Source organism: Toxotes jaculatrix, chromosome 18 (assembly GCF_017976425.1).
Source record: "Toxotes jaculatrix isolate fToxJac2 chromosome 18, fToxJac2.pri, whole genome shotgun sequence".
In the NCBI taxonomy this organism is placed as follows: Eukaryota; Metazoa; Chordata; class Actinopteri; family Toxotidae; genus Toxotes; species Toxotes jaculatrix.
The window spans coordinates 14,746,711-14,764,775 of record NC_054411.1 but is presented as its reverse complement, the minus strand read 5'-3'; the positions used below and the strand labels follow the sequence as shown (position 1 = coordinate 14,764,775).

The 18,065-nt window shown below is 41.2% G+C and overlaps 1 protein-coding gene across 3 annotated transcripts in view; it reads right to left on the bottom strand.

Moving 5' to 3' along the window:
* prkcbb (protein kinase C, beta b) overlaps positions 1-18,065 on the bottom strand; it is an 81,339-nt gene that overhangs the window by 29,992 nt on the left and 33,282 nt on the right. For all 3 annotated transcript variants that reach the window (XR_005896327.1, XM_041062105.1, XM_041062104.1), the window contains exons 4-9: positions 14,895-15,006; positions 14,387-14,515; positions 8,046-8,202; positions 7,210-7,344; positions 5,841-5,937; positions 1,281-1,424 (exon numbers count right to left, since the gene is read on the bottom strand). Coding sequence is in view for 2 of the 3 variants with exons in the window: in XM_041062105.1 (XP_040918039.1) it covers positions 1,281-1,424; positions 5,841-5,937; positions 7,210-7,344; positions 8,046-8,202; positions 14,387-14,515; positions 14,895-15,006 (774 nt within the window). In the remaining variant the exon portion in view is untranslated. The remainder of the gene's footprint in view (positions 1-1,280; positions 1,425-5,840; positions 5,938-7,209; positions 7,345-8,045; positions 8,203-14,386; positions 14,516-14,894; positions 15,007-18,065) is intronic.

Here is an 18,065-nt window from a genome sequence, read left to right as displayed (position 1 = left end):
TACCATGGAAACAGGCAACCGGCATACAGGTCTGGTACACAGACAATGGTCTCTCTCTTTTTCTCTCTGTCGTTCTCTGTCACTTGCCTCCTCTTTCTTTCTTTCTCTCTCTCTCTCTCTCTCTCCCTCCCTCCCTCCGCCCATCCTTTACCCAATTTCCTCCCTCGTTCTCTCTCTCTTGCCACGTCTCTCTCTTTCTTTCTGTTTCGTGCCTTGATTTTCATTCATTCACGTCACTCTTCCCAAGCCAAGGTTCCCCCCCTCCTTTCACCCTCTCTCGCTTTTCATTCAGTCTGACGTTTTTACCTCTCTCTCAATTCATTCATGTCAACCTTGCCACCATCCTCTCACATCTCTGTCTCTCTCTCCTTTCATCACTCTCTCCATTTGTCACGTCATCCTCTTCGTCTCTTTCCCTTCATCTATCTCTGTCTACCTGCGCCTCACCTCCTGTAATTCTTTCTGTCTCTATCCAGGACTTTCTGTCCATCTTTGCTTTCCCCTAAGCTCTCTCTGTGTGTGCGTGGATCCTTGTGTGTTAGATTAGAGAGCTCTAATGCTCAGCCAAAGAACAAACACACACACAAATGTTCACAGAGGTATTCGTCATAGCATGCAGCTAGAGCGCTGATATTGAACTGTGTGCTCCCATGTGCATGGCTGCTACACATCCTGCATTTATTTAGAATTAACTAAACCCATAAATGTTGGGGGCAGGATGTGGAGTCAGGCAGAGAAAGTAACAGAGGACATTTACATCACAGCTGCTGCTTTTTTCTGCTGAGATCTGAAAGTGAGACAATGTCACTTTTGAAAGACTTAAAACTGAAAAAGTTGGCTTGACAAGCAACAAGACACACCTTAGTTCAGTTCAGTACACTTATGTTCAGTACAACTACTTTCAATACACACTGCTGTTAACTGACATTTCTGAGCAAGTTTGCTGATTTTTAGGACTATTCTCTACTTGTGTTACAGCACACTTCATTATGTACCATTATCCTGTAATTGTAAAGACTTGCTACTGTTCAGCTACAGTAAAGTTGCACACACTTGCTTTCACAATATTTATATAAGAACCTCCTCAGTATAGCCAACGTTAACGTGCAAACTTTTAAATTCTCATGGAAGATATTTTGCTGTCAGTCAGATATGATTCATCCTTTATCTGCTGCCAGGTGGATATGGATTTTAATTCAACATGTCACAAGCATCGCAGCTGCTTGCCCACATATATGACAAGACAGACCTACACACACACATCAGCGTAATGGCCTCACCTTGCCGAAGCTGCCCTTTCCCAGCACCATCAGAAAGTTGAAGTCAGACAGCTTCATGCGATCTTGGTTGCCATTGGAGTCGAAGCGGGACGCAGCATTGGCCGACTTGCCTTCCGTGTTCTTGCCTGGACCGATCTTAGCTCTCTAGACGGAGGAAAGAGACAGCAGGGGACAAGATTAGACAAAACCTCAATCATTCAAAGAGACTACAGGCTGTAAATGGACGCACACAGGGTTGAGTTGGCATATAATTCTAATTCATCTAAGCCTCCAACACATCTAAAGAAAATGAGGCAGCTGGTGAGTCTTTCAACATTATTTGTTGACCCACCTTTACCCACTCATATTTGTACCATTGGTTCTGGGATTGGAACCAGCAACTTTGTTTAGAGATGCTATATTTTAATATCAATACAAAATTTCAGTAATTCGAAAACATTACAATAATTATCATAAATAAAGACTATTATCACAGACAGATGGTTAGGCACTGCTCTAACTCTGCAGTTTACTTATGTGGTGCCAGGAAATTTAATTTGCTATTGATACAATTTAGTTTGTGGTTTCAATACTTAAACAGCTCAAGCTTTCACAGATTTGCATGTTGGCAGATGCGAAGGAAAAGACCTTGAAGGGAAAATCGGTTAAACGTTTATCTCTTTAGCACGCCAGGCAAAGAATGAGCCTTTCTGCTACGTTTAAGATGGAGGGAGAATTTTCACACCAGGTCATGGTTATCAGAGATCACTGCCAACAGTGCTAACGATGACCAACAGATTTAAGGAGCTTGACTTTAGACTGAAATGTTGAGATTTTACAGAGGATCATATACTTCACACTCATGGTCACAAGTCTGAAGCAAAATAAGAAAGAGGATGCACGCCACATTTAACAGTTTGTACAAATGGATAAATCAATGAATGTGAGAAGAGTTTTTTGTTATAGAACAGTTGAAGTGGCCAATATGTTAACAGGGGAAAGTTTTTAGCTTTTTCTTTCATTTTCCTTCATTTCTTCTGTACAGGCACTTCACACCCTAGTTCACACTTTCCATAACAAATAAGGCCTCCCTGTCAGTCTGCCACTCTGTTCAGTCATAACTGTCACCACTCGCCTTGTTTTTGTCCTTCAACCGCTCTCTCCCACTCTCTCTGTATGTTTTTTTTTTGGTGCCATCTCTCTTTCTCTAAAATAATTCATTTCTATTTCATCCTTTTTGGCCTGTGTCTCTGACTCTCCATTTATTCGTGTCTATCAGCACTTCCCCGTCCCTCTCGTCTATTTGCTCTCTATTTCATTTCTAACTCTCCCTCAATTTATCTGTCTCTGCCTTGACCTTGTCCTGTCACTGGAAACTTATAATATAATCTTATTCTCCACTTTGTTAAGCTGTGCGACAATTAAAAAAAAAAAAAAAAAAGAAAGATCTGAAATGTCTTTCGGATATATATGGCATCGCTATTTCACTTTCTCCTTGCACCACTTTGCTGGGTGTTCTGCCAATTGATTTTCCCCTCACAGGTGTCCAGAGACGGGCAGTGGCCCCAGCGACACTCCTTGCCAGAAAGGTTACTCCTGTAAATTGGAAGTCATCTGCCACTCCACCATTTAGACACTGGGTTCGGGATCTGCTAATGTCTCTGGGGCTGGAGAGGATCAGATTTGCACTCAAGAGAAAATGTGACCTTTTCTCCAAGATGTGGGGCCATTAAAAGAGTTACCTCCCAAGGAGAAATTTCTACTGAGAGGTTGAAAAAGAGGAGGCAGGAGAATCAGAGAAAGAGAATGACCAGCAGTTCCCCTTCTGGTTCCCTTTTATGTTATTTTTTGTTTTTAAAATGATTTATTTAATTCTTATTAATTTTATATGAGTCGGTGTGTATGTGCTTGTATATGCATGTGCATGTATATCTGTAAGGACACAGATTTATATGCAACCAAATGAACATAGGTTCCTATTCTGACCTGCTATAACCTGCAGTTTGATGATGCTCACGTTATCCTCCTCACTTATTATCCTTTGATACTGCTGGAAATACGTACTCTGCTGTGTTATTTTTGAAAATCAATAAAAAAAGAGTTTTAAAGACAAAACAAACAAAAAACAGGATAACAGGATAAACAGGATGAATGCATGTTATCTTATCCCATCTGATTTTAAGCTTCTGCTCCACACTGAGTCTCTCCGCACTTCTTCTGTGCAGTTGCAGTCATTTCTCCACTGCCATCCAGCTACTCTGCTGCTCCCTGCACTGTTTGTCATGTGTTGTGTGTGCTGTGTGCGTGTGATGCAACCCATACGGTTTTCAACTCATCTACGGATAAAAGGCTCTATCTGTCTCCATCTGTTGTGACACACACACACACACACACACACACACACAGAGGAACAGTCGAGGTATTTGTGAGCAGCAGACCGTGCTGAAGGCATCACTCTCAAAGCCTTCAGAGATTAATGCTGCTCACTCTGTCTGTCTCTGTCTACAATCAAGTATTTTTGTGCACTTTATAAAATATTACTGTAAAAAGGATGAATGGAATCAAAAATCTGATAAAATGTTCTCAAAGCTCTAAAAGATTTTTACACTGGTGGCTTCTACACTGAACTGGTGATGAAAGTGCACCTTTCTAATAAATCATTGCATTAGCAAACCTTTAGCTGCCTCCAGCAGCTTCAAGGTAGCAGCCATGTACGTGCACAGCAAGACTAGTTCTAATCATGTGTGTGGGATATTGTGAATTACTGACACCTACAATATCTAACACTGGGTGAAAAAATGTAACTGAGAGAAAAGGTGAGGAAATAATCAAGGGAAAGAAAGTATGACTGAAAAAATAAAGAAAAAGTGTAAACTAAGTAAAGTACAAGTACTTCAAAACTGCATTGAAGTACAGTACTTGTGTATAGTAGTTACAATCCACCACTGTCTGTCTCTAAGTAAGAATAATCAGTTGAAGGACATTATCTTTCTGCTCGTTAACTTCCCCTGAATAACATTTTGAGTGAGACTGCCAATGTGTGTGCATGCGTATACCCATGACATACATTATTTATTACGGTGACTGTCTCGTACGTGTGTGTATATGTGTGTGTGTGATTCTGGATAGGATGACATGGAGGCATGCTGGTCATGTTACCAAAGTGAAATCTCTCTCTGCCTGTCGCTGAGTCTTTCTTTCTCTCTGAGCTTCACCCCAGAGGTTGCCTACACGCCTGCTAGTGTGTGTAAGTGTGTACGTGTGTGTGTGTGTGTGTAAGTGTGTGTGTGTGTGTGTGTGTGTGTGTGTAAGTGTGTATGTGTGTGTGTGTGTGTGTGTGTGTGTGTGTGTGTGTGTGTGTGTGTGTGTGTGTGTGTGTGTGTGTGTGTGTGTTTGTTTAATAGCCAGCCCCCCGAGAACGTGTCTCAGTGAACGTCTGAGGACCATGACCTTGAGAAGATGGAGGGGAAGAAAAAGAGATAAAGAGAGAGAAACACACAGGGGGGCAGTGAAGGTGACAGAGGACAAAACAGATAACTGAAGGAGAGAGGAGGGAGCAAAATGAGGAGAGGGTGGAAGAAGAGAGGAGAGAAATTGAGGATACAAGGCCACAATACCTCCCCATAAAGCCAGCAGTCAGTCCAAACCAAACAAGTGTGTTTACTTAAGAGTCTGAATGTGACCACAATGAAAATGATCACATACTCTAGCACTTCTCTAAGAATCACAGAATGTGTGATAAAAAGCATTTTGGGATCTAGGGTTATTTCATTTCTTTCTGAGAGTCTTTATTATTGATATCACTCTCACATGTATATGGTAAATAAGAAGCTAAAGTTAATGAGTTAGCATTAAATTTTAAGTTTAAACCACGTGAAAAATGAAGTGGAATGTAAAAAAATGTCATATTTTGTGCCAGGGTAGATGTTCCTCCCTGTTTCCAGACCTAAGGCTAAGCTAAGCTAAATCCATTTTTGTAGTACAGACATGAGTGTTCTTATCTGATTGTTTGCAAGAAACTGTTTATGATTCACTGATTTAAAACTGAAACCTGTCCTTAAACTACAACTGGAGCCAAAGCAGGGACAGGTGAGGAAACAAAAGTGAAACAGTCATGAAACATTACCACTTAACTCTGTGATCAGCACAGAAAAATGAGTCTCTGATGAGTTGTGGCTTAGTATCAGCAAGACAGAAGGAGGAGAGGAAAGGAGAAGAAAAAAAAAACAGGATAACCCCACAGAGCGGGGTTATCCTCTCCTTTGCCAAATGTGTTAATGAGTGGGCCTACTGGTCAACAACACACACACACACACACACACACACACACGTACATACACACACACAGAGACACACACACGTCTGGACCTGCAGTGTGCCAGACCGGATGGTACTCTAAGTGTGTCTGCCAACTGCTAACAGCTCTCCCAGAGAGGCTCTCACTCAGACACACAAAGATGCCCTGTGCGCACACACATTCACAAGCCTACCATACCAACACACTCAGACATATGCAGGCACACATTTCCATACACTTCAGCATCAAACAACACGAACAGACTAAAGCTACTACACACACACCTCAAATTTCTGCCGTAGCTCCTCGTTGCCCTCCTCCCCCTCCGGAGCGACGGGGACATTGAAGTACTCGCCTTCTTCCTGGGAGAGCAGCTTAAACCTGAAGAGAGAATATTCAGTTCAGTTTACACAAATTTAAGAGTTTGACTGCTGCCATTAGCCGAGGCAGCCGACAGGTAGTTCAATCCGATTTAAAGTCTGTAGGAACGATCAGCTGATTGTTTGGTAATTCACTCTCCTTCACGGTGATCTAGCAAAGCCTGACAGAGATGGGCCAAAATCCTGCTGAGATGCTTATCACTTCACAAAATCAACAGACAGTAATTTTCCATATTGGCCCTATTACAACTGATGCCACAGCCTCATATCTCACAGCAAAACTAACTCATTCATTCAACTTGACATGTTTACATATTTGGAGCTAAATGGTCATCGCTGTGTAAATGTCATCGCCACACACGTGGGCAGTGCCGTCAGGAAATAAAAGCTGTTTGGAACAGGATTATGTGGCTGCTGCTGACAAACCACCAACCTGAAATGGAGTTTATCAACCTGAATCAGTGAGACATCACAGATGTGAATACTTTACTTCATCTTCTACACTTGGGATTACAGGAAAAGAGGAGTGGAGAGTGTTCCTGAGAGGAAACTTACTGCTCTCCAGGATGGCAGGTAATGTATTTTTTCAGCTAATAATTCCAGCGTCTGCTGGATGTTGAGATGAATAACCCTCCTCTTTTTGTAAAGCTAGGTAGCAACGTATAGACAAAAGTAAAGTGAGACTGATGTCACAAGCTCAACTCTTTTACCTCCCACAGAAACATATAGAATTTCAGCTGTAAACCTCAGCTCTTATGTTCACGTCACTCTCGCTGTGTTTCCTCCCACAGGTTCCTGGTGCCAGCAGGTGTGAGGCTTTGGAGCTGCACGTAGATGAAGCAGGGGAAAAACACACACTCGCACAGGTTCTCTCTGCTCTGAAAATCAGGTTTTTAATGGCATCTCTCCACCTCCGCCATTCCACCTCAAACGCTGGCATCTCATTAAAATCCCTGACAGGGCAGCGTCAGCAAAAAGAGAGGAAGACAGGAAGATGGAGAGAGATAGAGACTGAGCTAGAGAGAGGGAGAGAGTGGGAGGGAGGGTAGTGGGGAGATAAAGAAGCAGAGATAAAGAGATGGGGTAGAGATGCTTTGGCACTGAGTATCACCAGAATAAAAAAGAGGAGCTCCAACTAAAGTATTTCTCCAACAGTGCAGTAATGAACAAGGTCACCTTCACTCTCCCTCCTCCTCTACCTGAGCTGTTTCTCTGCCTCACATCTCTCCATCCCCTCCTCCATTCATCCCTCCATCCCCTGCTTTAATCTCACCATCCATCCACTCCTTGTTTCTGGAGCTCCGAGATGCCGAAGGACAGTGATCCCATGAAGTCGTTGCGGCTGGTCAGGTCCCAGTCCCACACCTCCACTGACAGGCGGCGGTCCTTATCATACTCCTTCAGGTGGCTGAGAGCAAAACAAGGACAATCAACAGTTGGATGATGGCCATAGGTTTTTTTTTTTTTTTTTTGTTTTTTTTCCAGCACTTTAACCTTCTCCTAATAAACGCCTTTTAGGTTTAAAGCCCCTGTGAGAGAGCAGTCTTGGATTTATCATTGGCATAACAATTTGTGGCCTCTGAAGGGCACCTCGTAATATTCCTCTGGTAATCAGATTCACCTCATTTCCCAAATACAAGAAATATAGCGGTAGCTGTCTGGAAGTCAAGTCCGTGTCTTACATTCATCACACGTTTAGAGCAGTTTATTACTTCAATTTGTTGGATAGGTGCAAAAAATGGCTTTCAAACTGAGCATCTGCACCCAGATGCCTGAAAATGCAAATCTGTCTTCTTCCATGCAAACTGTGATGTGGCTTATTGAGAATGTAATTGGAGCCAACTGCAGAAACCAACCCCAAAAGCAAGGTTTTATGAATATAAGGAGCCAGATGTTTTTATAAGAGCGCCAGCGGTTACATATGCTTGGAAAGATGAGCATAATGTGATGCTCTTAAAACACTGCAGTGAGTGAGTGGGGGAGATGAAAGAGAAGAAAAGGAGATAAAATGGCGAAAGACTGGAGGAAGGAGAAGAAGGGAAAAAGCAAAGACAGACAGAAAGATAAATGAAATACGAAACCACCAAACAAGGTGCAATGGAGCCTTACAATTTAAAGGTCTCATTCCAGGTGGGGTTGAGGCAGCACTTTATGGTCTTGGTCTTCTGTTTACTCTCGCTGCGAGGATCTGGAATCAGTTTAAGCTTCACGTAGGGGTCTGAGAGACCGTTGGGGTCCATGGGAACCAGATTCCTAGCCTCTTTGACTGGAGGGAGATGGAGAAGACAGAAAGAAGAGAGGAGGCAGGGAAAGAGAGGGAGAAGCATCAGTAACAACACTGAAATGTGAAATGGTTCTGTGTGTGACAGCAGAGCCTTTTTTTTTTTTTTTTTTAGAATAATCTGTGAAAATAACATTTAAAAATTCTGAATATTTTATGAGACAAACTGACTTTCTGGTAGCAAACCAAATCATGGTTCACTATTTAAAAATGTCCATTTGGAAAAGAAACAATAAATCCACACCATTTTGCTGGTATCCATATTGTAATACACAAAGAGAAGGCACAGAGAGAATCATTAGTTGATTTACTTCAAAATATTATTGTTGCACACAAAAGTAACCAAATGGAAATAAATGCAACCTCATTATTCAATCAAACAAACAGCCAAAGTAATGAAAATAATGATGTAACACTTCTGTGTTGGTCTGGGCAGCAAAGAGTACATGAAGAAACAGTAGGATTGTAGCTTTAGTTGAGACTGTAACTGGACTTTATTTCACACATAACAGAGGACTGCTTGAAAAAGAAGAGAAGGGAGGAAACAGCGTGTTCTGCACTGCAAAATTATGGGCTGCCATGATTAGACTGAGGCAAATTATGCAGATTAAAAATGTCACATTTAAGTGTGACACAATACCGAAACTGGTCCGTCTCGTGTTGTCTCCACGGTGCACCTGAAAGTGGAGTGAAACTTTTCAGGCCGTCTCTGCTGCCCACAATGGTTTTTCTTTTTTTCCCTTTTACAGTTACAACAATTAAGACACACAGATCTTAGCGCTGTGTGGAACATGCAACATCCTTTCAAACCAGGACTGAAATGAGTGCTTCCAAGTGGGCTCGCACTGTAAGAACACTTCAAGATGTCAGAGGAACGAGGGTTTCATGCGGTTAAAGTGCTATGCTACACTGAGCTCCAAGAAGTCAACCACAGCACAGACCCAATGGCCAACATTAAGCCCTCAGCGGAGCAGGTCAATAAATATTAGATGATGCCTGTTAAAGCGACTATCAAATGCTGGTTGAGGGGAGCCATAAAGAGGGTAGAATGCCAAATGGTCTCATAGGACAATTACAGTAAATAGCAATGGGTGTGTGTGTGTGCGTGTGTGTTTTTACGTTTGTGTGTCAGTGAGTGAATGGATCTGCATGTGAATGCACAGGTGTGTTAGACGCACGTGCCTGTGTATGCATGTGTGGAGATTCTTCAGTTCAAAAGAGCATGTATGGGTCAGCGTGTAGAGGTGTGTGTATGTGTGTGTGAGAGAGAGAGAGAGAGAGAGAGAGAGAGAGAGAGAGAGAGAGAGAGAGAGAGAGAGAGATAAGGCATGTATTTGAGTCTACAGGGAGGGTGAATGGAGATAAGAGTGCAGTAACAGCAGAATACTGTATGCGCACCGTGGCGTGGGTGTTGCCGGTGCACCTTTTCCCATGTGAAGCAGCCTCTTCGGAGTCTAAGCAGGATTCTTATGTTCTGTCCAACTTCTACTTGCTTGCATATATGCACTGCAAAACTACTGAAGTCTTTTTCAGATATTTCCCCTCGGGGATGGTGAAATGGTATTGACTGTCACGGCAAGCACATATACATATATCAGTTTGGCTCATCGAGACAGATGAGAATGATGCAAATTAACACTGCATTAAAAAAAGGTGACGATTAAAAAAGCCCAGATCCCCTCCTGTAACATCAACATCTGTTCTGAACCCCAAAAATGACAGATTTATTAAGTATAAAAAGTAAGATGTTTATGTGATGTTTGTGTTGTCAACTGTCAAAAGTCTGTCTAATGAAATAGAGCATCTTTCCCCTATGTGGTTCACACCAAAGAAAATGAACTGTTGATTGATGCTGATCACACTCCTAGTTGAGTGTGATCCCAATCTACTGAAGAGACATTCTGCATTCGGTTAACACACTGACTTGAAATCGCAGGTGCAGCATCGTCTCTTCGTTCTTTTGGCATGACCCGAGGCCAGGTCTAATGCCTGTTCAGTAGTCTTTCAGTGATTCTGATGAGAGGACTTCCTGTCACATGGATAAAACATGGATATTTTGAGTAAATAAGAGCCTCAATAATCTCAACAGGTTGGAGGAACAATGTGAAGCCTGGGCTCAAAGCTGTTCAACTCTGTGGATAATGTGATAAAGCACAGCTAAAACCAAAGCTGGAAAGGTCTTCAGAGCTGACAGGAAAACCAGTAAGTGTTCAAATTCCCAATGGAGCCATCCAGAATATGTCAAGTGTCAAAACAGGACACCACGATTCTGAAACTAATGCAGCTATTTTTTCTTCTTTAATGCTCTTTTAGAAGCTTGACAACATACGTTTGGAACTTTTTGCACCAACAAACCCAGAGTCATTGACTACATAAATGACTCATGCAGCATTAGTGCATGCAGTACCAAAGGAAGGGGAGGCACCTTTCAAAGCCCCCAATCCCACGTCCCACTGCATTCTCCCTGCTGGGGTGTCCTTGAGCTTGATGCTGATCCTCTATCTCCATTGCTGCTGTTTTGCCACTGACTCTGAGCTCTAATCTCCCCACCAGGGTGGCGAGGGCAGGCATAAAAGTGATCAATAAAGTGTCACTTTACACCCATGTCAATTACTTTGATTAAATAAACAACTGAGGTCCACAGCACAAATGCATCTTTCAGTGTTGTGGCCATTTCACCAGCTCCTGCTACTTTAAGCTGTACAATAAATTCCTAGTGGTTCTACGACTCGTTCACTGTGGTGCATTTTTTTTTTTCTTCCTCCCTGCAACGAGGGAGGAAGTGGCTGATGGCTGCACACTGACCCCTGTGGACACAAACGAGTACCGCACCACCTGTGCCTCTTACTGACTGTAAACCACAAGCTCAAGGAAAACGAGAGGAGGATTTTAATCACAAGCGACTGAGGACAGGAGCGTCACACAACATCAATGTATTTTCTGCACAAAAAAGATCCTATTTCAAATATAGGTATGTAATTCTGTGCTGATAATGTTAATGCACATAAGACTAATAGGCAGATAAGTAACTGTATACTTTATATACTGTATAACTGTACTGTATATCATAAGTAGGCTGATAGGTTTTCTTGACAGCTCCTACAATTTAGCTTTTTTAAAATGTATTCTATTGCATTTTATTTTGTTCTGTTGTGCAGCACCAGTGAGGTGTAGCCCTTATTGCTGTCCTAGCAGTTGTGTGTGATAAGTCTGCTCTCTTATCATTTCCCACAGTAAATCCCTGCTAATGATCAGTCTACGAGCGTGGGAACCAGGAAGAGAGAAAAGAGAACAGGGGAGAGAGACAGAAAAAAAAAAAAGAGAATGAATCCCAAAGAAATACTGTACAGAAAAAATAATTTAACATGTAGACACGGGCACATGGTGGTGTATATATAATCTCTTTTTATGATATTCACATCCCTTGTTTATGAACTATTTAAGCAATATTTAGAGGAGACACTAATGAACAGACCCTGTAATACTGACTATTTACTGTCTACTGTGCAATCCCAGAGGAATGAAACACTTCTTTATTTAAGAGCAGTACGGAAATTATTATTTTTTTCTTAACAGCAAGAAATCGTTTGGATCTTTCTAGACTGATCTAGTCAAAGCCAAAGTTCCCATTCAGTTATGTTTAGAAATTTAAATTTGCCCATGAGCAAAATAAATTTACTAACCAGTATAATGTATAATGATTCTGCGCTCTTTGGAAACTCCCCAGACAGGTTTATAATCTTTAGATTTACGATACAGTCAAATGTCATTCGACCAAACATTTCCTGCCACCTGTCAGATTCCAGGTAAATGAGGATAAGCAAAGTAGCCATCCCATTAGAGCATGTGAGTGGCAGAAAAACAGGCGATTGGAAAGGATCATGCAGACCATCCAGGATCTTCCAGTCAACTACTACTTAAGGATGAATTGAGGCACAGCTGAAGCTGAAGCAGATTAATGTAGGCTCAGACTGGGAAATCCACCCGCCCATACCGAAATGCAGTCAGACTTGGGATACAAGATTAACTGTGTATGCACTTTAGATAACAAGCCGTTGAAGTTTGTGCTAGATGCCGCAGGTTATTCTACCAAAGGCAAAAAGTATATGTGTGAATTCATCTCATTTAGTGCCAGAGCACAAATAGGCTTTTTTCCACATGACACTGGATTACAGTGATGTCTGACTTCTGCCAAACGATTTTAGGATGTTTTCAGTTTGAGTATTACAGCAACTGTAGCTGAGTTTAGAGGCACCAACAATTTAAGTTATTGTTAAATTAACGTAATTATCTGCTGCCACCTGGAGGTAACACAAGGCACTACAAGAGTACAACAGGGTGGTAATGGTCCCCCCCAATTTATCAATTTATTAAAACATTAGGCAGGTCAAGGCAGAGTAAACATATCTCCTTTGAAATGAGACTTGCTCAGGTGAGGCATTTTGTCAGTACAGATTCATTTCACTGGAAAAAAACTTACTAATCATTTTCTCATATATGATGAAATAAAAGACATTGCTAAATGCCTTAATTGTTACTTTATCCAACCTAACTACATGTGATGGTGTGAATTTAAGGACAGATTTTGACAAGAGAATGTGAACATGGAACAGTTAAAGAAGAAAAGTGCACAGTTACACATTTTGATGTGTGAAGTTGTGGAGTGTGAAAGTATAGGTGTATTAATGGTTAATATTAAGTTATTCTAGTGGACTCTGACTGATATGGCTCTGTCTGAGCAACACCCTGCTTCATATTCATACAGCTAAATCATCCTCAATCCTGTGAGCCCTAAAAAGCTGCCAGATACAAACATAGCAATCCTGAGGACTGATGACAATAATCCACCTTATAACATTAAGATCTGTAACATCAGGAGCAGATGAGGAGCTGTGAATTTGTTGTTTCATAGTACATTTTTCTGCAGAGGACCACAGCGTAGATGAAGATGTTTCCTGACATATTCTAACTCTCAGCAACAGTAAATGTTGGGTCCTTATGAATAAAAGTAAAAATCTCCCCATTTCAGTCAACATGAAGAAATCATGGAAGAAGCAGACAGACTGCTTATGTATCTCAATACACCAGATCTCAGTGGAGGAGGTCAACAGCTAAAATAACATGGTGGTAACTGAAGACAATATCCACGATTTGCTGCTTGCTTCTAGCATGAGAATGAAGTCCAGCTAAGAAACGGTATTTGCAAATATACAACAATTAATCACAGCTGCATGTGAGGAATTTGTCTGCAGAAAGTTGTGGAGCTCTAGAGTAAAAACAAAACTCATTTGAACAAATAAAAGAGGACAAACTCTGAGCTGCAATCCTGCTTCGTAAAAACTAAAAACCTGCACAGTGGTAATACTGTAAATAAGGTCAGTCATACAATGATTAGCATGTTAGTGACAATGAGACTAATGATGCCTCTTCTCAGTTATCAACCCAACAGCAAAATACAGATGTTCCAGCGGGTGAATGTGTGAGACACGCTATGTAAATGAATCTGACTCCTCTCTTCTCTCCTGCTCATTCAGTCTTGAGAAAACCATGGAAATAATCTCATTTAGAGGGAAAAATGCATCTTACACTGAAAAAAATGAAACAAAAATTGATGCAAAAGAAGAAAAGGCCAAAAAGGTCCTTGCAGTCTATGTGTATTTCATTTTGCATAAGATTTTGAGGTTAAATTAGTTTACAGCGTCATGTGAAGATGTCTGTACCACAAATGTTTTAAACTGGGACTAGACTTCAGTTTAATGTAAACATCACTGGATTAAACACTTTTTGCAATATGAATAAACCAAGCCCCAAAGCAGCATATTCAGTATTTATGTTAACTTGTTATCTCTTCAATTTAGCTTCTATAAAGTACATTCTTTCTCTTCACACCTGGATAATAATAATGTAGAAATGCTTTGTACATCAGTTTGCATGAACGCAAACCTGGTAATGATACAAACTTCACTTCACTCAATGATTCCTGAGTCTCATCTCACACCTGAGCTCTGTTTGCAACGTTGCATCACCTCTGTAGATCTACCAGCAGAGGGAGACAGATGACTGGTATTCTATAGTAAAGTGTGGACATATGTATTTATATTTGATGACCGTGTAGGTGTGTGTGCATATGAGTGTGTAAGTGTGTGTGTGTGTGTTGTGCTTTACTTACTGGTAACAGTGAGTACATTAGTCTTGACCTCAGCGGAGATCTGGATGCGACCTCTCCTCTCAGTGTGGTCTGTCCCACACAGGCTCGGCACGTTGGCCACACATCGCTTATGGATGTTCATCATACAGTCTGGAAAACACACACACAGATATGTTTGTGGTGCTGTTTATTCTCAGAGTATATTCTCTGAGAATTTCTTTATATAGAAGTGTGCACCAGCAAAGATGGTGCACACATAAAGGCATAAATAGTATACATACCAAGACTTTTTAAGGATGTTAGTGCGGTTGTAATACAGTTATGACTAATTTAACTGAAAGTAGAAACTGTACTGTAGACATGAAGCAGTACTGGCAGAATTCTGTATTGGTCTAAGTGTATGTGCTGCAACTGATGTGAGGGTTGCTGTAAATACTGATGTAACAGAAAGTATATTTTTGCCAATAAAAAGACTATAAAATGATGCAATATGCTAACAGCAACACGATTAATCCAAAAGAGAACATACGGTCACATCTCATGCCCTGGTGTATGAGGCCGTAGAGCAGAGAGCCACAGTGGTCACAGAAGGTCGGGCTGGAGTAGGTGTGGATCTTAAACTTGTGCTTTGCCCTCGGGTCCTGAAGCGAGAGAGAGAGCGAAAAAAAAGGGAGAGAGAGAGAGAGAATAAATTCATGTTTTTAAAATATGTAAATAGGAAATGTTTTCCTCTGCTTCCATCTCTTTTATATTCATCTTTCACCACCACACATTCATCTCAATCTCTTTCTAACCGTCCACATTCCACTGCTGTGCACATTCTGTAGGACAGTAAAGCATTTATAATTCAGTGCTACTGTGCTGTGCTGCCTTCATTTATGTGTATACTACTGAACACGTGGAAGGCTGTGCGGGTGAGAGGCTATACATGGACATCTGCTCTATAAACAGATAAAGATTTTCATCAGAATTTATTTGTTCATAGCAAGGTCACAAATGGCAGCTACATGTGTGACCTGTGTGCGTGCGTGTGCGTGCATGTGCTACAGCAAAAGTAAGTTATTAAAAAAAAACAAAATTTGCTTCATTTAGACATCATGTGCTTTTGACTGAGAAAAGAAATCTCAAGCACTAATTCCTCTTTCATAAACATTTGTAACTAAGGGACAACTAGGGCAGAAACACTGGCTATTTCTGTCTGATGTGTGACTGTGTTATGTATTCATGTGTGTGTGTGTGAGTGACACCTGCAATCATGGCCCACTGGGCATACACACCTGCATCTAGGCGCTGTGGTTTACACACACATTAACTGTAGACATGTAAATGATGGCCACTGAGAGACTGCGCTCTCTCTCTCTCTCTCTCACACGCACACACACACTGAAACATGAACCCACGGATGGTGAGAACATCCAATACACCACTTAAGAGGAATCCAGGTTGTGTGGTGAAGTGGGGATACTTCAGTGTAGGAGTTAAAATGTTTCTGCCAAGGGGATCCATCACAGTTAGCAAATGTGCAGCTATTTACTGTAAAATGAATTTCTACAGGATCTCCTCTAAGATGCTTTGATGGCATCGACTACACAAGCGTTCACTGCCAAGGGAAACATTTTTCATATAAACCAATTCAGTCAAGTGTGTGTAAACAGTATACTCGACGTGTGTGTGTTTTCATGTCGTTCCACCTCATGAGCCAGAAAAAACGAGCTGATTGATTTCTTCCTCTGCTCCACACCTGTCCTGGAAAATAAAGCTTAATTTAGGCTGCCACTGCCTGAATTATACCCAGCTTCCCCAAGGTGTCTTCAGAAGTGTGTGTGTGTGTGTGTGTGTGCTTGTTAAGTCTGGTCGATTGTGCACACGTCTGCAATTGCTTATGCATGGGTGTGTGGGTTTCTTTGCACAACTGTGTATGTGTTTGCATTTGTGCGTGTGCATCTGTGTGTGTGTGTTTGTTTCTCTGCTGGTTCTCGTCTTTCTCAAGGACAAGACCATCTCCTGCTTATTTATTTATTTTTTGTTCCTCTGAAAAACATGGGAACATTGTGCCGCTGAAGCTCCGGTGATGAGCAACAGCAGACAAGGAGCGATGTGAGGGCTGATATAAAAGAGGGCGCCAGCTTTCTAAACACTAATGATTAAATACATTCACCCTGAAAACTGAGGGATCAATCAGAAACAAACAAAAAGGCAGGAAAAAAGGAGGACAGAGAATTCACTACTTTTCCAGCCTCCTCCTCTTTTAGAAATCAGAACGTGGTCTTCTGTTGACGGCTCATCAAAGAAAACTAGAAAAATAGTGCAATGCCAATACATCTATAAATCAATTTTACCATACTGCAAAGGTGTTACAAAGGCCTGAAGAAGTAAAGGTATCCAGTAGGTAATAATAACAATAAAGAAAAAGATCTTATTCCTTTAATCATCACTGCTTAAAAGTATTTTATTAACTCCCTAAAAACCTAAATCACCTTGTTTCTTGAAGTCATATTGCTGCTATAGAACAAAGACAGGACAGATGGGGGGGACTAATTTCATTTTTGACCTGATAAAGCCACTAAATTAAATGTTAATGGTTCACAAACGTTATTACAATTCATTCAAAAATGTCAACCTCATGGTGGCGCTAGAGGAAAAGTTAGGGGCTCACCAAAGACATCAGACAGAAATGTCTGCATAAATTTTCGTGGCCGTCCATCCCATCTGGAGCAAAGTGGTGGCTCAAGCAACAGACTGACATTGCCAGGACTAAAACTGTTGTTACACAGAACAAACCAGATAAAAGATTAACTATCTACAAAAAAACAGCTTTGAAGCCAATGCACTGACTATGAATCACTCTGCTGACACAGAATGGTCAATAAAGATATAGAAACAGGGACATGTGACCCAAACTGACTCTGACATACAGTATGTGATCTAGCAGCAGAGTAGCACAACTGATGTGTGCTACTGAAAGGTGCTACATACTGTTACAAAACATTTCTTATTTACACTGGTGTTTTTTGTTTTTTTTTTACACTTGACATTTTCTTCTGCTGCCTGTATGTTGTCAACTTTTGGGACAGTTTCAGCCTCTTGTTTCGCTTAACTTCACTCACCAAGACCCCTCTTATTAAAAGGATATGGTATGATGTGGTGCTCCTGGACAAATGTGTATTGCATGGCACATGTTGTGTAAATGGGTGTCTAAACCGAGAGCCTGCTCATAACATTAACACTCGATGGCGGAGCAGTGACTGCCCATTAGTCAGTGCTAAGACTGACGCTGTTTTGACTGTTTCCTCAACGCTGTGCTTTGTCTCACTCTCTGCTTTTCTTTTGTTTTGGTTTAACACTCTGCTGTCCATTATTTTCCCTGCCAACATCATCAGTCAGCTCCCCACACACATATCGTCATGTCATTCATGATGCCGTGTGACAGGCAGACAGGCAGGGTCTTGAGTCACAGTCAGTGACACAAAAACAAATTTTTTTTCCTCCTTTATTTATTTTGTCTTCAGTCCACTCACTATTCTTGAGTGTGTACTTACTGACTTCCTGACAAAACTAACTCTCTAAAAAAAACAACAACAAAAAACATGGTTATCTGAATGAGCCACTCGTAAATCAAGTTAAACATCCAAACCGCACTGATCTGAACACAGGCAAATGTTTTCAGGCTAATAACTTAAATCAAGTAGCCACACACTAA